Consider the following 23,788-nt stretch of genomic DNA (forward strand, 5'->3'; position numbering starts at 1 on the left):
AACAAACAAACCATCAGGTGTGAAAGAGAAGAACATCACTGCACTGGGAGGAGTCCACACGAGCTCCAGACCTACTTTTGCTAAGCAAGCAGCCAACTGATGTTAGAGCCTTCCTGGATCTCCTCTAGAAAAGGGAGCAGCTGAACAAGTAACCCGTAGGGTCTTGGCACTCAAACTGTAAGGCTGTCATCTCCCTCAGGGAAGCAAGTGGGCTTGGTAGCAGCTGGGGATAGGCAAAGTGGAGAAGCAGCCTTCCGGGAAATTTGGGATTTGCCTCTGCAGGAGGTTCCCTAAGACGATGACACACAGGTCCAATCAGCACCAAGAACGAGGGCAGAGACTTACTGAGAAGACAGATTACAGTCACAGTACTACAGAAAAGGAAAATTAACCCACTTTCCCCACTTCTTCTTGGGGAGAAAATACACAGGCATACGAGGGGTTTAAAGCATCTTGGCAACCATGCCCCTACGGTTATGACGCTCTTCTGAGGGCAACAGACAAGGCACGAAGAAATCGGACATCAGTGGCTTTAGGCAACTATAAGAGGTGACTTTTCAAACCCTTGATTTTGTTTGTTTTTTTTTTGTTTTTTTTTTTTAAGATTTTATTTATTTATTCAACAGAGAGAGACAGCCAGCGAGAGAGGGAACACAAGCAGGGGGAGTGGGAGAGGAAGAAGCAGGCTCATAGCGGAGGACCCTGATGTGGGGCTCGATCCCATAACGCTGGGATCACGCCCTGAGCCGAAGGCAGACGCTTAACCGCTGTGCCAGCCAGGTGCCCCCAAACCCTTGATTTTGAAGACGACTAACGAGAAATGTTGGTCTGAATAAACAATCCAAAAAAGACAGTTAGATCTTGGATAGAAGGAAAAGACTGAACCAACCATCCGCAAGCAATAAAAACGCACACTTTCCCACCACATCCCAGAACTTCCTTTTCCCATTCCCTGAAATTGACATAAGTGATAGCTCTGAAATGTTATTTCCAAAAATGCCAATGCTTCTTGGTCAGTGAAGCAATTATTTAGAAAAATGAAAAGGGAGGCTTGAATGAATATACCTCCTTGTTCAGGTATTTGTCTCCTAATGGTTAGGACAGTCTGGCATTTTATTTGAGAGGCGATCTATGCAATGATGGAAATTAAATGCGATATTATCTACAAAGTGCCTAGAATACCTAGCTCACGCCTGGAGCGCTGTGCACGTTAGCTGTGCTGTGAGAATGCTCTCAACTGCGCTGGACTGACTGTATGTGTTCTTTCGTACTTCTCGACTTCCATTTGTCTTCCTAGTCTGGAAAACGTTAAGATTGGTTTACAAATTATATAAATGAAAATACGAGTTGTATTTTAAATTCTAAACTGGAAGCTAGATGATGAAATTTGTAGTTTTTGTAGGGAGCACTACACGTCGAGTCACGCCTATTTTCTCCCACAATTTTCTCCATTTTTCCATCATGAACTGCCCCCTGCCCAGTTCTTCAAGGTAGTGAATACTTTTCTCCAGGTGCCACATCCAACAGCTTCATCAGAGCGGCTGTCACCCACCATTAAGTCTTTAGGATGACCCTCTCCTGCTTTTAAGTCTAAAATGGCTTCAAGGACCTGTTAACCCTCTGAAAATATTTGCTAAATTTTGCACCACAAGAGAAACAGACAGAATCCAAATGAAAAACTAAAGGTCAGGGGCGCCTGGCTGGCTCAGTCAGTAGAGTAAGTGACTCAATCTTAGGGTGATGAGTTTGAGCCCCATGCTGGGCATGGAGTCTACTGAAAAATCAAAAAAGAAAATACAGAAGAAAACCAAAATTTCACTAATGTGAAGGATCAGACACATTCTTCAACCGCTCAGAGAGCTTTTTTCTAGTGTTCACACTTAAAATGAAAGCAATGAACAAATCTTCACCATCCAAATTTGTGGAAAAGCACTCAGACTTGAACTGAGACCAGCCCTGCCTGCCTTGGGGCCCAGGCGCACACGCTGGGGGGAGGCAGCCACTCTGTGGGGAAGGCCCAAACAGTGGGAGTCAGGGTCCTGACAGGAAAGGGGGGAGCCCGCCCACACTGGGACGGATCTCAGGGTCATATGATCAATATTCGTAATACCTAGAACCCAGCAGGAATAAACCCAAAGACTATGATTCTCTGAGCATGAAGTAAGTATACAGTTGGACTACTTTTAAACTGATTTATCTGACAGCTTCTAACTAGTGACATACTTTAGGCAAGGAATTCCTCGTTGCCTAGATCCATGATGTCACAATGGAGCACCCTGCAAGAACGTCTCGATCCAGAGAACCAGCTTTGCACAATCTCAGCCCCGTGGTATGGTTCTACTCCAGCGGGTCCCAGCTCCACTAGGCATTAGGAGGGGGGAAGGGTGGGGGTGCAAACTCCGCCGTCGGCAATAAAGGCTCCTGGGGTGCCCAGCATGTGTAGCCAGGGTCTGGAACCACTGGTTCAGACCCTGATCCTGTCGGTATCACAGCAGAGAGGCAAACTGTTCCCAGGGGCAGATCTCTCTGCTGCCTGCCAAAGCATTCGAGAAAGCATGCATCTGACTCAGCTGAGGGGTCATTATTTCTCCATCCTCCAGACAGGGAGCTAAATGAGCTGCCCGAGTGCAGCAAGACCAAGGGCTGGGAATGGCCTTTTGGAGCGCACGGCTCACACACAACAGGAGAGCTGAGTTTCCTGTTCCAGAGCTACAAGCAATGCTTCTAGATTTGCACTGGGGTGTGGACCAGGCTGAGAACTGTCTGGGGACCCTCCAATTCCTAACATTCCCACCTGGTTTGTAAGTATTTTAGAAGCAAATCCTTCTCCCCACTCAAGCTAATGCAGAAGGTTCACTAGAGACTAGACAAGACATGACAGCTGGAGGACAATGTGATAAAAAGATTTCCCAGGAGAAAGGGGTGGTACAGGAGTGCATTTTTTAAAGATTTATTTATTTCAGAGAGAGAGCGAGAGAGAGCGAGCAAGGGGAGGGGCAGAGGGAGAATATCTTCAAGCAGACTCCCTGCAGAGCGTGGAGCCCCATGCAGGGCTTGACCCCACAACAGACAAGATCATGACCTGAGCAGAAAGCAAGAGTCAGAGGCTTAACCAACTGAACTAAGCAGGTGCCCCAAGGAGGGTATTTCTGAACCTTTCTCGGGGATATGAGATGCAGGCACCTTTTTCCTAGCCGGGTCCATGACAATTTCATCCATAAAGTTTTATGCTTTTAACACACACACACACACACACACACCGTATTAAATGTTATCGGACATGGGAATATGCCCTCTTCTGGCTGAAGCAGCACCACCAATTAGGACTGGATCCCACCTAGCTTGAGTGGCCAGCTGCGGTTATGGTGGTAATACACACCCTCACGTCTCGTTCAACAAGCTTCTGGAGAAAACAGTCGCCCTTTGCTATTTGATAAAGTCATGTTATATTTTTAACCTGGTGGAGTAACTGGTCGAATCACAGACAGGACAGCAGGCTTCGTGATCTTTTTGTCCTTTGTTATTCTTAGCTCAACTTCCACAACTGCGTAAGAAGTTTTTCTGTGTTCTTACAAGAGTGTTAAAAATTTTTATCCCTTGTCAGCAGGAAAGAGTTGGCCCTTCTTGTGCCTTTCACTCTGAATCTTGAACGGATTAGGTTGGAATGCCACAGAGGGAAAAATTCACTTATCTTTACCATGAAGCATTAGCAAAAAGTATATCAGGAGCTCAGTGATTCAGAATATAGGAAGGAAGGAAGACTGTCCAAAACAGTGGTATGTCCAAGTTAACTCAGGATCTTAAGTAGTGTATGAATATTTTTTTTAAAGATTTTATTTATTTGTTTGACAGAGAGGGAGACAGCACAAGCAGGGGGAGCAGGAGAGGGAGAAGCAGACTCCCCACCGAGCAGGGAGCCCAGTAGCGGAACTCGATCCCAGGACCCCGGGACCATGATCTGAGCCAAAGGCAGACGCTTAACCGATTGAGCCACCCAGGGGCCCCATGAATTCTTCCCCACTATGTTCGTTCCTTAAATGAAATTTCCAAAAACTGTGATAACTAAAATGACAGATTTTCAATACCGTACAACATACTACTAGCAGTCCGGTATTACTCAACAAGGTATCCTAACCATGCATTTAATAGCTCTATAACTTTTTTCTTATAATGTTCTGCTTATTAATAAAAGCCTTTAATAGAGGTCACAAATTCTAAATCTGGTAGTTTCAAATTAATGAGGTGTTAGGCAGCCATGAGTTAAAATACAGATGTAGTACCAGTACTAAAAAGGAACATACCACAGGAGTAAAATTTAGCATATAGCAGTTCTTTCAGTAGTTCAGAATACTGATTAACATTTCAGTTCGTGTAAGGTATTAATTTCTAGGGCAAAACTTAATAATGGGTCAGATGGTAAATACCAATGTTATCAGAAAAAAATAAAAATGTACCCCAAAATGCTATGTTATCCTATAACAAGATATCCTTTACCTTGCCTGCCTCACCCTTTCTCAAACTAGCAAGACTGCTAAAGGGATCTAGCATTTGCTAACGCCTGCCGGCAGAGTGGGAAGCATGCAGGCCCACAGTGACAGGGTCATTCTGGTACAGGAGCAAAGGCTACATCAGATCGGAGCCAAGATTTCCCGCCTCTTCTAGGACAACTCAGGGGTCATAGCCAGCCCCAGGCCAACAGCAGGTACAATCCACACTGCAGAGGGAAGCTAGGCCCCCTTCACTCACCTTTCTTTTCTTGGCCAACTTGCTTGAATTGTCTGCGCCTCTCTTCTCCGAATCGAGCTTCTTCCCTGCGGGAGGCTGCTTGTCCTCGGGTTTCCTTGGACGGCCCCCCTTGCCAGGAAGCTGGGGTATCCGAGAAAGAAGGTCCAGGGTTATCTTCACCATCAAGATCGGCGGGGCAGAAGTGTCCCTGAGTGGGGACAGCAGCTTGGGGTCTCTTGCAGGCCCCGGGAGCTTGTCCTTCCTGCGGTCCTCCTGGACGACCACAGCGCGCCGGCAGCCACTAGTCCTGCCGCCGCCGCCGCCACTGTGGGGTGGGCCCTGGTTCTGGGTCAGGGGAACCAGGGCAAAGTGCTCGGGGCTCCTGGCCCCCGCATTGTCCTTCGTGGGCTCGGGGCCCGAGAGCCCCTTGGACGGGGCCAGCGGCCCGCTCCTGTGCTTCTTCCGCTCGCCAGGGCTGGGCGCCGCCGGCTTGGGCTCTCTGTCTCCCGCACGGGGCCGCCCTTTCGTCTTCACCTTGGGCTTGTCTTTGGAAGGCTGGTCTTTGGAGCCGTACGGAGGGGGTCCCGGCTCACTTTCCACCTGCAGGCCCGCCCGCGAGTCTGCCTGGGCCAAGGCCTTGACGGGCTTCTTGGGTTGTTTGGTTCCCACCGTCTGCCTCTGCGGCGGCTCCTGCTGCGCCGGCGACTTCTGACAGCTTCTCTTGCCGGCGTGGGGGCCTTCAGAGGCGCCCCGAGGGGCTTTGCTGGAGCTTCTGAGGGGAGGATCTTTGGATTCCGAGTGCTCGTGACCAGGGGCGGGGCCGCCGCTGTCGCCTCCACCCTTGCCCTTACTGTCGGGGTGCCGAGGCAGGGGCTCTGTGCTCCCCTGCGCGTCCGGGGGTGCTGCCGGCTGGCTGACCTTGGTCAGCCAGTTGTCCAGCTGCCATTTGTTTGTTGGAGGCGGCTCGGGCTAAAAACAAAGGACAAGAGAAAAATGTGAACTGACCAAGGACGATAAGCGCTTCTGTGCTAGTCAACCAATTGTACGGGGCTCTCCCAGGGAGGTGCAATCATTCCAAAACCCAAGAATTCGAGTCCTTTTCATCCTTCTCTAATTACAGGTCAGAGTCTCTTAATAATTAACTCTTCACACAATCTTCCAATCTGTGCTACAGGAACCTTTGCTGTAGCAGCTACTGACTAAGGATAGACCATGAGATACCACCACTGACCATTGCTGAGAAATCTCTGTAATATTAGGTATTTTATTCTAATGGTAATTACAGTGTAATTTAGACAGAACTGACACATTTTGGCTTGTAAACTACCAGAAAATAAAGGGAGAAATAAAGAATAAACAGAATCCTTTTATCAAAAGGATTTTCAGAAGGCCAATGAACACACTAATTCTTAGTGATTACCTGTAGGCTTTATCCTGTTTTTTTTACATAGTTTTCCATTGAAAATGACTTTCCTCAAGACTTGATTTCGTCTCTTTTATTTACTTAAAAACATTAAACATTTATCCATGACCAGGCTTGCAGATGATCACGGATTACAGCCTGATTTTCAAATTCTATACCTTGGTAAGAGAACAAGTGAAGTCACATTGACCAATTAAATTGGTCCCTAAGTTTAGTCCCACTTTAACTCTTTAAAAAATCAAACATTAAGTCTCTTGTTACAGACAATCTTACCTGAAACAGCACCTATTTTTCTAAGAAACACAGGGAGGCTCCAGGCACACAATTAAAAGCAGTGAGATTAGACTGATGACAGCACATCTGATATGACTAACAAACAGACGTTCCTGACTTCTGGGCTCTTAACTGCGGTTTAAGGCTTTGTGGCTGACTGACTGCCGATGTATCCCAACATGCTCTCCAAGCAGATTATTAACAGAAGACCTAGTGACATCTGCCTCTCCAAGTTCCACTCTTACGCCTTGCATGTAGCGGTAAAGTGAGCTACTTACCTGAGCATTTCTACAGGCACACTACCGTACCGATCCATCTCAGGCCACATGGAAACAGATCCGTGGCTAACACAGTAAGCACTGACTACACCTTCTGAGAGGGCAGTACATCACTGACATGCTACATGTTTTTAAGATCCATTCATTCTGACGGGTGGTTTGTATGAATGACTAAATCATACACACGATGCACCAGGACGTTAGCTGGAAGATATTGCACGTGGGATTTAACCGTTTAGATGATGGATAAGGAGCTCACTCCAGTAGGTGGATGGTATTTTACAGGGAAAGACTGCTAACAATGTTCCCAAGTGGAACGTCCCAAATAATTCAACTCTATAAAAACACAACAACCGAATACATCAAGACATGTGGAGTTTTTGCCTAGGAAAAAATTAGTTAATAGAATGATCAGGGAGGTAGTTTGGGTTTGGTATAATTACAGAAGAGGAACTTGAAGGAACCAGGTATGACTAAACTTCGGCCACAAAGAGGGCCGCAGAACTGTTTTTTCTGCCTGCCCCTTACTGCTGCTTAATATAATAGATCTCCTTCAATATCAACTCTATACCCAGGCTCTCAGTTGAATTTCAGAGCAGGGAAGAGGGAAGAAGGAAACTACTCTAATGTGCCAAGCATTTATTTTGCCACAGGAAATCTAAAACTGTATTCCATATTCTAACAAGACAGGAGGACAGTTAAGGGTGGAGAAAAGAGTAGCACCCAATACCTACTTGTCAAACGATATTTCCTGTGAACACTTTAGGGTGTTGTAATCCAGACAGCTAACTGGGGACAAGGCATTAGGATGTATCACTTGCCATTCACCTTGCGAACCAAACCCTTCAAACTCTTTCTTGGGACGGGTATGGATCTCTCATCAGGGCTAAGTTTACAGCTCCATTTGAATCACTGACATGCTCTATAGAAAAGTATTTATTCATGAACCAAAAAGGAAAGTCATTCTTGGTATAAATAACATCTGCTCTCCCCCCACCCCAAAACAGGGCAGTATAAGATACATTTAGTAGGAATGTCCTACTAAAGGAATGTCCTGATTACAGAAATAAAACACATATTCTTCCACTGTGGTCCTAAAAATGTCCAGAAGGGAGGCATATGGCCCAATTGCAGGGTAAAATTGAGTTTATGTGCCCAGGCAAGGAGAAAGAGTAGGGCCAATCCTTTCTACAGACCTGCTATAAAAGATGGAAAATCTATAGAATTCTTTTAAGGTCAGATATTCGGGTGTTGGGATGGGGAAAACTTTACCATAAGGGACTGACTGAAATCGATTTCACAATGAATTTTAAGTAAAAGTGCTGGGTAGGATCAAGGTTTGGACTTTGCTTTCTTGCCCTGCCTTTCCTCGTGCCCCGCCACCAGCCTCCCACAGCTAGCGCAACCCAAACACTGCACGCTGGACGTGAAAAAATACCAGACTTGTCTTCATCAGGCGTTTCCATAAATGTCTGACTGTATGTCCCTTTACGTCTCCTAACTCCTCAAACTGTCAGAACTTCGTGTATTTTAGGATAAATTGTGATGTTGAATAAAAAGTTTTGAGCTAGGCACAAATATGCCTACTTTTTCTTTCTTTTCTTTCTTTCTTTCTTTCTTTCTTTCTTTCTTTCTTTCTTTCTTTCTTTCTTTCTTTTTTTTTTTTGTAAAAACACTGTCATCATGAGTAAGTAGGAGTCCTAAAATGAAAGGAAAAGAAAAGGAGAGAAGAGTGAGAGAGAGAGAGGGGGGGGGGGGGGCACGGTGTCCTAGGAAAAACGGCTTCAGAGTTAGATGGCCATGGGCCTGAGTCTTGGTGCTACTACCTTTTGACAGGTGAAAACACAGCTCCCAACCTCACAGGGTGGACAGGGAGCTAAGTCAAAGAATTCATGGAAAGGTACCCAGTGTCTAGGAGGCAAATTAACAAAGGCAGTGCGCGACAAGAACACCGGACAATGAATGGACTAGAAAACTACGGAGATCCTTGAATAACTGACAATAGAGGCATTTTTTTTTCTGAAGCGAAGCAGTAAAAAGACTCGTCCTCCATCTATTGAAAAGCTGCGATTTACATTTTGATTCACACTATCCAGCAGACACTGAAAGCAGCTTTCCCCGTAAGTTCGCCACCAGCCCATTGACAGGCATGGGACATTTCAGATCTCATAAGATCACTGGACCACTTTGTCCAATGAACTTAAAATGGAGTCATAAAAAGGAAAATTCTCAGCATTAAAAACAGATTTAAAAAAGGGTGAGAAAGTTAAAGCTAGTAACTGTGGCTCATTGAGGAATTCATGACTCTTACACAGGAGATTTACAATAAGGCAGGTATTTCTTTTCAAAGGGGAGAAGGTAGTTAAATACACTGGGAAAAATTAAAGGTTTAAAATCTAGACCCAGACAAAATATTTCTGGTGACGTCAAGTGTCAGGACATGACATAACACTGTGCCCAAGTCTAGACAGATTTGCTCAACACAAAGGGACAAATATGAGCCTATTTGGTAAGGCGATTTAAAAAAATAAAGTAGGATGGGAACATTTATTTTTCAACTAAGAGTCTCTAAATCTACTCCAGCAACCTTCCGAGCAATAAGATACAATGGTTTCATTAATACAAACACCAGATTAAATGTTTCTTTCGAGTTTCAATTATTCAGCCAAATCGGTACCATTTCCATTTTATTTGAACTGAATTTTATTACTTAATTCAATTTTCTTTCTTCTTTAGTAACCAAACAAGCATGCAGATTTTTCTACCTGAATAAGGTGAGACATAAAGCAAAGATCTTATAAACAGGGAACAATCACACAATTTGTCTGCAGAGTATATTCAGTATCTTTTTCCCTGAGACGCAGGGAAATGATTTCAACAGTAATTTTTATCACACAAGGAAACAGCCCCCAGAAATACAGAGAGTAGTTTCCAAAATCTGAAAGGCATTTTAAGTGCAGTTAATGCTGATTCACGTTTATTCACTCCAGAAAATATTTACTGAGCACTTACTCTGTGCCAGACATAAATTTGTATATAATAAAAAAAAAAGGACACTCGGTTATTTTCCCAGCCTCCCTTGCCCGCGGCCCCAGCTGTGAAGGCTCAGTACGTGTTCTCCAGATGCATTCAGTTCATGCTCTAGTGGAACTGCCTTGATTGCTAAATGGCAGAGACAAATACTGGGAACTTTAACGCTTTATCAGAAACACTCATTTCCCAGGATTCCCATCTAAAATATGCCAAGTCATTTTCTCTATACAAGCTGGTCTAATTCACTAAAAATGTCTTTCTTCCCTTTACACCAAGTAGTCTTCCCCAGCATAATTTTACATTGCTACTCCAAGTTTTGAGGGCATCTGGTAGCCCTGATTGTTATTCAACTTCTTATGCTCAACGATCCAGTAAAAAAACAGCATAAATCCTCCAGATAAACTTAGTGCTTGCGATTTGCCGTCTCATCGGTTTATCTTACGGTATCTCCCAAGGGTGGGTGACAGGCAAACACAATTACCCGTTTTACATGGAGCAAAGCGAGCAAGAAACACAGCGCTGGCTAAAATCACTTCGCCATCAATTTAATGCATGGCTTTTAGGGATTCAAAAATAGAACCTCTGATGACTTATTTCTAGTTCACGTTCCTGCCCTTTGCTAAATTGGGCTGTCCCCTTTTGATTTCCTTAATTCATGCATTCCTGAAATTTCAAAAAGAGTTTTCATTAAGATTAAAACAGCAGCCTACTAAAAAAAAAGCTTTCTTTTTCAACAGAAGGGAAAAGAAAATGGTGTGCAAAACATTCTTCATGAGCTGCTCTTCCAAATAACACTAGCAACAACAGAGAAGAACTCATCGTTTCAAACAGGAGAGAGAAGACCGCTCCAAACCTCTAGGGCCAAATGTCTGGTAAGAAGTAAACAGAAATAGCTGACTCTACCCAGCATGGGAGTAGGAGAGAGCTGCCCCACGGCCAGAAGCACTCAGTCCAGGGTCAGTGCTGGCCCACGGCAGACTCTGGCCCCACAGGACAGAACGCTGCCATCTTAGGCTGCCTCTCTGCCTCCTGGGGGGGACACGGTACCTCAGGAGCCGGCGTTTCTCGGGGCTCATTCTCTTCGCTGTCACTTGAGCTGCTCTCGCTCTCCGAGTCCGAGGAGCTGTCTGAGTCACTGGTGCTCTCTGACTCGGCACTGCTGGAATGTGCTGAGGCCGCTGCTTCTGGAAGGGACTGTGGAGCACTGTGAAGCGACCCGAAGAGAGACTCTGAAGACACCTCGCAAGGTGGATGTTTTTCCCTCTCTGCTCATTTCCCCCCCTTGGCCATTCTTCCACTACTCAAAAGAAAGGGCCTCAACATTACCGAATATCACTAAATTACTAATATCATCCAGTTGACAGAAAGGCCCACAGTGGCTCAAAAACCAGTGAAAAAATCCTTAAAATAGCTCACCAAACAGCTACATAAAGGAGAAGCCTGTGGAATTTTGCTCCTGAAGAACATTTTGAGCTATACAAAATTTATGCTCGATGGTCATGCTTTTCTATCAGAATTTGGTAAACCACAGCATGGACAGGCTGCCTGTTTTTCTAAGTAAAGTTTCATTGGAACACGTCTACACCCATTATTTTATGTATTATCTGTGTCTGCTTTTATACTATGGAAGCAGAGCTGAATAGTTTCAAGACAGGCTAGATGGCCCACAAAGCCTAAAATATGTACTTTCTGACCCTTTAAATGAGTATATATTAGCCCAAAGAAGTTAATTTACAAAAGAACAGCCAATACATCAAAATCTCCCTCTATTCTCTATATGAAAACTAACCAAATGGTAGCCAGAGAATTACTGAATATCATATATTGAATATAAATTGTGTTCCTCGAGAAAGTGCCCTCAAAGGTAATCCATTCACACTCTTGGGTAGTATTATAAAAGAGGCCTTTCTTTATGAGTGGCTTAGGATCATCCCCAAATACCAGCCGAAGTAGAGATTAATTACTCCAAGTTTTAAGGATAGGGAAATCGGGGCGCCTGGGTGGCTCAGATGGTTAAGCATCTGCTTTCGGCTCAGCTCATGATCTCAGGGTCCTGGGATCGAGCCCACATCGGGCTTCCTGCTCAGCAGGGAGTCTGCTTCTCCCTCTCCCTCTGCCTCTCCCCCTCCTTGTGCTCTGTTTCTCTTTTTCTCTCTCTCAAATGAATAAATAAAATCTTAAAAAAAAAAAAAAAAGAATAGGGCAGTAAGTCTAGGTCAGTGAGAAAACACGCTGACCACACTGCTGGACACATACCGAATTTCACAGCCTGTCTTAAAAACTTGCCCCAGAAGGATCGGCCAGAGCAGTAAATCAATAACTGTAACCTTGAGAGCCTCCACATCTACCTAAAATATGAAATAACTTGTTGAATAAAATTGTGTATTACAATAAGCAGAGCAAAAAAATATTAGATAAAGTCACTAGCTGAAGTAATTTTAAAACACACACAGGATGCTCTGATGTAATTTCCTCACATAGAAAAATGCCACCTCAGGTCTGCGACCCCTTCACACTGGTAGCTGGAGTCAGTGATGACGGGAACCGAGATGCACCTTCCAGGTTATTCCTGCTTCTAATTTTTGCCCACCTTTCCTTTTGTTTCTTTTCCTCCACTTTTAAGGTAGGCTGTTTGGTCATAATTTATGGGCCATCACAAGCCACCAGAAATTACTGAACAGAACAGAACACAAACAAGTGAGCAGAGCTTATGAATCCATGCTCTTCCTCCGCACGCACTACGGCATCACCTGCTCGACGCGAGGCGTTTAGCGCTGCGCTCGTCTCGGGACGGTTGGCTCAGGACGGTTGGCCACATCACGAGAAGCACAACAGCTACCGCACAGCTGAACTCTTCGCCCGCGGGAGGCAGGTACTGGTACGTTACATCATTAAATTCAGTACCAGAGGAAAATGCTATAAAGGTGGTTCGGATAACTTCCGTTTCCAAAAATTAAAGCATCTTATATTCTGGAATACGGCTGCTGTTTACAAAGGGAAAAGAGTGCCATTTTTCATCACACTAAAATGCACTCTAGCTCATTTTTAAAAGTAGCTAAGGGGCGCCTGGCTGGGCTCCCATCGGTAGAACATGCAACCCCTGATCTCGGGGTTGTGGGTTCAAGCCCCATGTTGGGTATAGAGATTATTTAAAATCTATTTATTTATTAAATGAAATAAAGTAAAATGAAAGCAGCTCAAACAATTAGAAATTCATGACTGAGAAAACAGGCACTATGGAAAACAATTAACAGAAATGATTCAGCTTTATAATTTCTGAAAACAGCAAATAAATCTTCCATAAAAACTTTCATAGAAGTATTGGGCTCTTCAGCGTTAAGTTTTAAAATACTGGTTATACAATGCTGATGAAAGTGATTTAAGCTTATTTTTAAACTCTCAAAAAAATACTTACTTTAATTAAAAATTTTATTTATTTGACAGAGAGAGAGAGAGCACAAGCAGGGGGAGGAGCAGAGGGAGAGAGAGAAGCAGACTCCCCGCTGAGCAGGGAGGCTGACTCGGGGCTCGACCCAGGACCCTGAGATCATGACCTGAGCTGAAGGCAGATGCTCAACCGACTGAGCCACCCAGGCGCCCCATGAACTCTCAAAAATTGTAAACATCCAAACTGATGATTTAGGTGGGTACAGGGATTGTCTCTTTTACAGCGTTAACAACCTCTCCAAGCTGATTTAAGCTTCCAAAAAATTCAACAGGTACTTTCTTCTAACTGTGATCCTTCCTGTCCTTCCCCATGAAGATGCTAGGAAAGCACTGAATAAGGCTATATTTTCCTCACTTGGTAGAAAAACGCAAACATGTGCTCGCACTCACACACGATACCTTGGAGGTGCAGAGGCAGCAGGAGGCTTCTCTGGGCTCTAGGTGTTCACCACAAGGGGAAGGAGGACCAGAAAAAGAACAAAGAACAGGTTAGGATACACAGCTCAGACGTATTAGATTTAAGAGGATTCCTAGCATGACGGGGTGTATGAAACTTACTTGTTCGTTGTCACTGTCCTCACTGTCACTGAGCTGAAGGTCATCTTCAAGCATGCTGAAATGGACAGAGACATTGTAGGATTTAAACTAATTTCTAATTACTTATTTCAGCATATAAATAGAAAATATGCTTAATGATTAAAAGGGAGGGATGGGATAGGTCTAATTTTTATTTATTCATCAAATGCTTCATTTTCCTGGAAAGGTAAGTTTTACTATAATAACACAGAAACCAGTTTAGTCCATGCTCTTTACCGTCTCAAGACTGACTCTTTCCCACGTTCTGAGCATTAAAAAGCAGAACTGCCATGAGACAGGGATTTGTGGCCAGCCCTGAGACTCAAGTTCCCAGGTCCACACTAACAAAACAAACAATAACAACAAGAAAGAGAAAAACATATGCACGATACACTCTACTTTCTTCTATAGTCTCCAACTAGAACAAGTGATTAACCATTAATAAGCTAACCCTGGATAAGTGAATATTTGTGAAGTGCTGAGAACGGTGCCAGGGCACTTAGAAAGTGCTCTACGTGAACTCAATACACAGCAGGATACAGGAAGCTATCGAGGCCACGGTCACCAAACTGTGCAGGTATCTTCCATTTTTGTCCAAAGGACATTATTAATATTGTGCTTTATTTTTCACTGCCCCCCTCCACAAATTCTCACACACTTAAACACTAATTAGTTGAAAGAGTAGAATTACAAATGATCTTGTTCTCTAGAAAATATGTTTAACTTTACTGCTATTATTCTGGTGAAAATAAAACCTCAGTTCACTTCCTCAAAGTTATCATAATACTTATCTCTAGGCATTCTGGTTTATGATCAGCCTACATATTAAGAGCAAACATGATACTTCAATTTTTTTAAAAAGCCATTTTCCAATCTGTACATGTTTACTGAAATCTTAGCCCTTCCCTACCTCCTCGCTCTTACCATCTTCCACAGGGATGCCTACATATCGGAAGAATGAATTAGTCATTAATTGCTTGCTCCCACTTCCTCCCAAATTTATGAGCATGACTATTTGGGGAAATGTTATTAGTGCAAGTGAAAACAAAACCAATCTGCTTAAGTATTATTAATGCTCCAAAAAGCAAAATTATATTGGAGGTTACAATCCCTTTAGTAGTTCCAAAAACACCTCTTCAATAAATAATCTGACCAACAATTTTTACTGCGAACCCACTAACCTGCCACTGAAGTAAGCAAGCATGATTATTTTGGGAATCCTTGGTAAAATCATTGTATTTTCTAATGAAAATAGATAATAGAACTTGGCTCCTTCATAATGACCACCTACATGCAATGTTGTAATTCTGCCAAGGAACTCTTTTCTCCAACAAATGTACTAGAACTGTCCTGTGAGAAGTTTCTAAAAAATATGAACACTGTTAGCTACTTATAAATGTAGATGCTGCTGGATATTTACCTAATGAGAGCTACCTTCTTATTTTAGCAAGGCTGGAAAGCACAGCCTTCAGACGCAGGACTTGGCAGTAGGTATCATAATGGTATACAGGAAAAAGTCATTCCACAGTGTTAACTGCCAAGTCGTGGCTTGGCTGGGGTATACCCAAGCAAAAGATAAAAGATGTATCTTTGAATAAATGTAAGGTATGACACAACCAGGAAAACAAAAAACAAAAAACCTGACAGTGTATTCCATATTAACCCCCACCGAAAAAAACCACAGTAAGTGGACCTCTTTGCTTCTTAAGTCACTGGGTTCTGTATAAAACTGATTTGCTTTAATTTCCTGAAACATCAATGATCAGGTAACCAATCACACTTCCTGTTGTAAGCAGAGGGCTAAGTGGTCTGCCTGGCTTCCACAAATATATTTTCCTAAAGTAAGTCAGAAAGCGTATGTTCTGACATTTAGCTCTACTTGCTCTTAGGGAATAAAAGGGACTGTAAAAATGCTGTCCCAGATTCCGAGAATTTCCCCTTCAGAGCCTTATGTAGACAATAACAAAACAAGCCTGCAGGTATGACACCTAAAGAGATAAGGGACAGTAACCTCTGAAGGAGGAGTGCTCCAGATATCGCCAAAGAAACACTCAAAAAGCAGTGATAAACCAACAGGGTCAAACAAAACCTACCACTTATGTAGGATATACTGGTTATTTACTGGTTATTTACACATGGCATTTCATTTAATCAAAATTCATAGTCCAATTTATTTAATACAAAAATCAATGGTTTTTTTTTTTTTTTTTAAGAATAATCTCCAATAGGCCCAATGTGGGGCTTGAACTCAAGACCAAGAGTCGCATGCTCTATCAACTGAGCCTGCCAGGCGCCCCAACGCAAAAATCAACAAAGTGTATTATGAGTGTCTGCCACCCCTGCTAAGAGTAACCACGGAATCTTCCAGAAACCAGAGTTTATTGTATCACCAGATGGGTAGCTCAACATAAACCAACATGCTATTAGTGGGGCTAAGAAAGAGACTCCTAAAGTTTTTTTTAACAGACCTGCCCTGAATCGGTAGTAAGAAAAACGAAGAAAAAAAGTTACATAAAAACCATATCTAAGTTTTACTAATACAGAAAATTAATCATGAATGTCACTGTGATTTAAAAAAAAAAAAAAAAGAATCCACATAGTTGGGGGAAATCTAACCTGATAACAGGTACAGGTTTTATTTTTAGAGATGAGGAAAAAAATTTAAAGCAAGCAGCTGCTAAAATCCCCGACTTGTCCCACAAACAGTTATGTCTGAGGCCGAGCACATTACTCGAGCACGCTTCACATAGTACGTGTGGGAGACTTGGTCCTTAATGTGAGAAATGGCAGAACTAATTACAGCACATCTGGGTGACCACGTCTGCACCCACTAGAAGGGAATCAAACCTCTTAGACCCAGTCTCCCTCATACCAGTAAGATCTAGGTCAAGAGAGCATAAGGCCCAAGGGACACACTCAATGGTAAGCTATTCTGGGGCAGGACCCAGTCATTTTCACCTTCACATCTTCTACAGCCAGAACTTGGCAGGTACCCTAAGAGGCCGGCTGAACGAGTAGCACCCCTTTTGCTGAATAGGTAACAGTACCTCGTAGCTGTGCCCACTGAGTGATCAGAGCTCTGCAGACACTGCCTTTACTCACAACCCTGCAGGCTGCCTCTGCCCATCCCCTCATGTTCTGAGGGTGAGGACACGGGCTCAGGGTGGCGGCCGAGCCTGCCCAGGATCATGAAGCTGGCACATGCCGCGTCTGGCCAATAGAGGGCGCCTTGCTTGGCCAAAAGAGGGCGCAATGGCTAGAAAACCTACCTGACGGGACGGACTCTGACGGGACGGACTCTAAAAGCTCCGGAAAGACTGATTTCAAAGAAAACAGTAATTATCCTGTTGGAATAAAATGGATGCACTCTTTTTCCCTTATGAAAATAAATGAACTGTAAACCTTATCTACTTTTAAAATTGGTTAAATGACTAATTTCACTTGCAAACACCGAGACAAAAGCAGCTATTTCAAAGCACTTGCCACCATATGGCCTCCACTGGCACTGCTCAAAAGAAGCCAAATACTCAGGTACAGCGACTCTTTGAACTAACACGTAGGTTTAACCACATTTTACATTACTGGTGAGGGAGGGTTTTTACTTAAAGGTTACAAGGATCCTCAAACCCCTTTGTGCAGATGCTCTCTTCGGGCAGCTGCTGCGCAAAGCTTCCAGAGCGCGGACACGTTCTGGCAGGCAAGGCCACAGTGGCTCAGAGCCCGACTGTGGGAGGTGAAGACGCACAGGACAGGCCCGCCTTCCTTTCCCGTTCCCCGGTCCTGGGCTTGCCAAAGACTTCACTGCCAACAGCCTGTAACATCTCAATTCAAACCCCAAAACTACTTAAATAAGCTGACTTTTTGGCTCAGTGTTTCCTACGATCAGGCCGTCCATTTTATTTGGGGAAGAGCGAGTGAAGGCAAGCTCACGGTGATTAGTAAGTCACAACCCTGGTACTAGGTGTGCGCAAGATGGCAAGTAATACTTTTCAGAAACCGCTCATGAACATGTGAGAATGTGTGACCTTGAACAATCTCACAAACAGAAAACTGATTTGGGGATAGAACGGGTGACAGAGGGCAGATAAAGAGAAAGAGGACGGGCTCCGAAGCAGACGTACGTAATTCCCCAAATCTAAAATGCAATCAGGCTGTGATTCCTTTTTTTGATCAAGGGTGGAGATAAGGACTGCAAATGTTTTGCAGGAGATGACAGGAGGCGACAAATTATGAAGAAGGCGCCACACATAATAAATGAAAAACTGAAAAAACACATCTCAAGCAGTTGTGACACTGCACATAATGGGAACTCTCCAAATGGTGACAGGGGCTGGCATTATTCAAATTCATGGAGTGACGGTCTACGGGAGACTACGGACAAACAAGACAGGGGGAAGTGTACATAGAATAATCAAGATTATTACTGATAAGGTAAAAATTGTCAGAGGTATAAACGACTACTTAAAATCCGTGGATGAAGTGAAGATAACCTGAGGTCACATAAGGACAGGAGAAAAATTACAAGAATATAAATGAGGGGAAATCTGAAGTTAATTAATAAGATTAAATCAGTAAGTATGACAGGGGCACCTGGCTGATTCAGTTGGGAGAGCGTGCGACTCTTGATCCTGGGATTCTGAGTTCGGGCCCCGTGTTAGGCAAAAAGATTACTTAAAAAAATACGTATGTCAAATAAGATATAATTGCAAGAATGACATACTGGACAACCAGGAAAAACCTAGAAAAATTATTGTTGGAAATGCCGTATATTAAGTATAGTTTATACGTGTATTTAAGCAAGTTTCTGTGTAATACTCTTCTTTCCACATTTACTCTCAGCACTTACTACACGCCAGGCCCTGCCCTAGATTCAGTGGATATAACTCTAAGCGGACAAAATCCCTGCTTTGTGGCACTTACAGTCTAGGAGAGAAGCAACTGAAGTATATACTCTTCCCTTATGAAAGGGGAAATAAACAACAAAAATATGTATTTTTTTCAATGGGTAAAAAACCTATGGAGGGGAATAGAAGAGTAAAGATGGGCGTGGGTTGCTTTTCTATATGGGGTAGTTAGGGAAGTCTGCACTGCTAAGGGGAAGGCATCCACTGCTGGAATAGGGGGTAGAGTGATAGGGGGGCATCCAAATCAGCAAGGAGGGGGTGCCTGAGCAGCTCAGTCGGTGAAGCGTCTGCCTTCAGCTCAAGTCATGATCCCAGGGTCTTAGGATTGAGCCCCTGCTCAGCAGGGAGCCTACTTCTCCCTCTCCATCTGCACCCCTCCCCTGCTTGTGTTCTCCCTCTCTCAAATAAATAAAATCAAAAGGAAGGAAGGAAGGAGAGAAGAGGGAAAAGAGAAGACAAGACAAGAGAAGAGAAAAGAAGAGAAGAGCAAGGAGGCCAACGTGGCCACAGTGGAAAGTATACCAGAACATGGGGGAAGAGGGATTGTAAGGGGGCTAGAAAGGTAAGTTTCTGGCGGGCTCTGGGGGCCCTTGCAGGGTGAGACAGAATACACATTCTTATGGAAGCAGACCACATCTTGTGGATTTAATAGCCCAGCATCCCACAGTGGCTGGAATCCACAAACTGCCTTCAGGGGTAACAGATTCTCAGTGAATTAAAACATATCTTATTCAATCTTCCAGTCCATGTTTCAATTAGTCTACGGTCACTTACCGCAGGAGATCAGCAGTTAGATCAAATGTGAGACTTAACCTCCACCGGCTCCTTCAAAACCATGCTTTGCACAGGCAAAGGAACTACTTCAAAGTTGTCACCGCCAGTAAGAATTACTACGCCCCATGTTTTCAAATGGCTTCAGAGCCTGCTGCAAAATCTATCAAGCCCCGTTAGACGTGGCAGAAATTCTCTGGCTCCCTCTCATCATTCAGGCTCCAGATCAAATGTCACCTCCTCTGAGAGACCTTTCCTGACCTGCCTCCCAAAGTATCACCACCACCCAAAAGAACTGCTCCCCGAGCCTGTCACCATCACAGCACCTAGTCTGTATGACATGCCACCCGCATTAAGTTACAGGACAAAAAGACAAGAATTCTGTCTTAGTGGCCACTGTTTCCAAACACCTAATGCAGCACCGGGCACACAGCATGTGTTCACTAATTATGCCCTGAATGGATGAATGGAAGCAATTTTTGGAAAGATTTCCAAGTCACCTGCAGCCGAGTCCAGAGAACAATATTATATCTAAGGATTCCCAAGTACTAACAACTGACAAGAAAAAGCATTAAGACCTAGATTGATTTTTAAAACCACAGTACACATGATCCTGAAATGAACACTTTTTTCTCTGGCATTCAAAGTGCATTAGACCATCTCTCTGGCACTCTGCCACTCAAATAGTTTCACTGCATGTCAAAGAGCCTTCACGCTGACACTAGATCAGATTAACCTGTGAGCACTAACAGATGGGACAGACTAAGTCTGAAACATGACTGCATTTCACAAATTAACTGGGACACGGAAGTGATCCCTTTTCCCCGCGGTACGTTCGGCACTTATCAATACCAGCAGCCCCGCCCGGCCGACCACAACCGTCCCACCCTCATTCTCTCCCGAGCCCTGCTACCACTTTCCCTCCTCTGTCACGCTTCCCTTTCCTCCTCACCTCCACAGGGCCCTGCCTTCCCCTCTCCTTCAACCTACCAGGATCATAATAAATATTCTTTCCTAGGTGATTTTATATCTTGCAAATGAACAGCTTTGTAAAGAAAACACTACCTATGTTAGAAGAGAGAAGTACGCCTGTCACACTCTTGCAGGCACCTCTGATTTCAGGGGTTTCACTCAGCAGAAGGACGGCCCATCTCTCTGAGGTGCAAAACCAGCACAGAAAATGGTCTAAGTCCCTACCAATTACCCGAGCCTGAAAGCTGACGGAATGGCTATGAGAGGGGGTGACTCTGGCCTGCTTGGTCTGAAGCTGCTTCCCGGCCTCGCTCACATCCAGCGGCCTTTCTTCCTCTCCCCACAGGCCCAAGGACACAGCCGCTGCCTTCCCTCGGAGCCGCCTCCACACACTGCTCGGTGGGGAACTCCTCCCCCCATTCTTTCTGTGAAGGGGGCTGCAAGCTCTTCAATTCCCCCTTCCACGGTACCCCCAAAGACACTGACAAGGGCTGTTGGTGGCTGATTAGATACTGAAGGAGTATTACCTCGTTCCTAAAAACCCTCTGCAGTTATAAGAAAGAGGTATTACTTCAATACCATCAAGAAATGACAAAGTGGTTCCAATTGCTGATTTGAAAATCTTTATTATGTACTTTAAACTGTTCCAAAAACCCCAAATGTATCTGGACTTACTTGGCCTTAATAAAGAACAGCTGGGCAATAGGACTCACTCTTTATTAGTTAAAACGGGGCCAAAAAAGTGGCAAAAAAATCTTAAATTGTACACATCCCCTAAACTTTGTTTTCCAAAGCAAAAGCTAAATAGCTTTTGCTATTTAGGACTGAAATTTACAACGCTAAGATCTTCTATTTTCTACAGTTAATATGTAAAGAATAGCTCAAATGCCTTTCTTTTGAGAAACCCCCTTAGCACACTCTCTGGTGGTGCCTGAACCTTCAGCAGGAGAGCCTAACGCAGGTAGAGATGTGGGGCGCTCCTTCCATTTACAACGCAGCGGCAGTCTGGGAAAGTCGTCACTTGAAAGCAGCAGGAAAAAAATCTAAGCAATGGGTTTACGTGGGAAATGATGGTGTTATGTTATAAACTTTTAATAAACAAAAGCATTTTACTTACGATGTTCCCTGCTGAGAGTTAGTGTGGGTCTTTGAAGATGTATCATGTTGTTCTGTGGGGGAAGGAAAATGATCAGAGCGGCACAATGAGATACATGCATGAGTTTATTAGTTATATATCCCCCTTTTTTGTGCCGTCCCCCTCACCCCCATCCTCACCTTTTCCACCTGAACACTCAGTCTACGTCACTTCAGTCAACCACAGTGCTTGCCACACGCCCCGCACCCAGTACAATCACCCCATTATATAAGAACACTTACATTACCTCTAAAAAGAAGACTTGCTCAGAATCTAAAAATCCTGAACAGAGAGAAAAAAACCAAAACCAAACAAACAAAAAAACCACACACAGAAAAGCCCTGCTTGCAGCACAGCCCACCCCACGGCTGGTAACTTTCCTCAGTGCTGGAGACCTGACTTTCCCTAATGTCAGCTTGCAGTGGGGGACTCCCATGGGAGCCCTAGGACAGGGCTGTTCTCACTGCCACCTGGTCCGCCCTTCCCTATCAGTGATCTACTAGCATTCCCTTTTAACAGCCTCTGTCCTCGGTCGAGCGTGCACTCCCTCTCACCCGTCCCCCCATTATTCAGCACCTGCCCCCATTCACTCATTCACACTGCCTCATAGACACGAGATGTTCAAGGCATTCGACCCCATCCTCGATGAGCGTACAAGTGACGGAGCGACACGTGACAGGCACACCACTATCTCCGATGGCAGGCCGTGTGAGAGGAGTACACAAATCAGTCACATAAATGAACTGTCCCAGGCATCTGAAGAACGGTCTCTCAGTTGGTAGTGACTGAAGATGGCAAGTTAGACAAGGAGCAAAATGAACTGTGTCACAAAAGATGGGTGAGACTTTGACAGAATGACTGCTGGTCAAAGGGGGGGGGAGGAGGAGGAGGAAGGCCTTCAGGCAGCAGAGACAGTGTGAGTGGGGGCACAAAAGAGGGAAGATTTAAAACGGCACTGTGTCGGAAAGGGTAAGGACGGGGTGCAAAACGTGTGGACATCATGGAAAGACGGGTGAAGGTCAGATTTTAGAGGGCGCTGAATGCCAGGATGGTAAGTTATAACCCTGTTAGGCAAGGAGACACCCCCGAAGCTCTGTAACAGGGACAGGACGGACAGATTCCTCAGAGAGATTAACCTAGTGCCACCTGGTAGAACTTAGAAGGGAATGGGCAATAGTCATTAGGAAGGCAACAAACCGTCTGGGAAGCTGCTTTAGGCATGAGGTCATAGGGACCTGATCGGACTGGAGAGCAATGGAAATATGGATGCTAAAAGAGACAGGGCTGAACGAGATTTCCCAAAAATGTCATGTGCAGACCTTGCAATTAATCACTTCGTCCTCGTGGTGGCAGCAGCTCTTGCATGGTATTTATGACTGCTTCCCCTTTGGGCTAGAAAGCTAGAGGCAGGACCACAAACAGGAGGGTCTAAGGTCACTCTCCCAAGTACTCACAGGGACTCTCACATAGTGTCTTCGCTGGCTCTAAAGCGCCACAAGGCTCTGGTTATCCTTGGGCGTACTTCATTCTCTGCAGACTCCAAAACCTTCAGGTAACTCCCTCTTCATCCAACACACAACTAGACCTCTCTAGGGTCCAGCCGGGCCCCACCCTCACAGAAGTAAGCAAGGTTCCCCGGAACACGGACAGAGAAGCAGCAGCATGAAAAATCCCCGGGGAAGCATCTAGTGAGCCAAGACCTATTGGAGACCTGCAGGGTCTGAAAATGCCTTGGAGCAAGGAGAAATGGGCCCCGACTCTCCATCAGCTAGAGGGCCACCCATCCTCCACCAACAAAGTGCTTGCCAGCGCACCTTCAGCTAGGTTTGGCTGAAGGGGGAAATCAAACAATTTAAAGGATTAAAGGGTCTTTCTAAACCAAGAGTTAGCAATCATCAAAGCTGTGAGGAACCCAGTGGAAGGCACAGGATCTACCTGCCTGCCAGGCAGCCCTAACAAATGGGGAGGAGGACAGCAAGCAGTAAAGGGGCGCACAGCCAGCCTGCCCACAGCTGAGCTGGCCATCCAGCCGAGACTTGCACCACTCCACTGCTTATCTGTCTCCGGAGAGGCTGCCAAAATGCTGAGAAAAAAAGATCTCCCAATCTCCCCAAGAAGCCATTAATTTCTATTAATTTTACCTTGCCACTTATGTAATACTGTGGCAAGATGATCAGGTTTATTTCTCTGCATTCCAGGGAAATTCAGTTACGAGTTCTTTGCAAGATCTTATTCAGTATCTAGAGCAGAG

General features: G+C 44.6%; 1 protein-coding gene across 3 annotated transcripts in view; it reads right to left on the reverse strand.

Annotated features, from left to right (window-relative positions):
• The window catches only part of AFF1 (ALF transcription elongation factor 1), a 193,762-nt gene that overhangs the window by 21,253 nt on the left and 148,721 nt on the right, over nt 1-23,788 (reverse strand). For all 3 annotated transcript variants that reach the window (XM_087864008.1, XM_045791442.2, XM_045791433.2), the window contains 5 exons: nt 21,520-21,571; nt 13,738-13,792; nt 13,579-13,616; nt 10,780-10,936; nt 4,747-5,694 (listed from right to left, as the gene is read on the reverse strand). In XM_087864008.1, coding sequence (XP_087720134.1) covers nt 4,747-5,694; nt 10,780-10,936; nt 13,579-13,616; nt 13,738-13,792; nt 21,520-21,571 — 1,250 coding nt within the window. The remainder of the gene's footprint in view (nt 1-4,746; nt 5,695-10,779; nt 10,937-13,578; nt 13,617-13,737; nt 13,793-21,519; nt 21,572-23,788) is intronic.

The sequence above is a fragment of the Ursus americanus genome, chromosome 8 (assembly GCF_024610735.1).
Source record: "Ursus americanus isolate L20-20 chromosome 8, mUrsAme1.1.p, whole genome shotgun sequence".
In the NCBI taxonomy this organism is placed as follows: Eukaryota; Metazoa; Chordata; class Mammalia; order Carnivora; family Ursidae; genus Ursus; species Ursus americanus.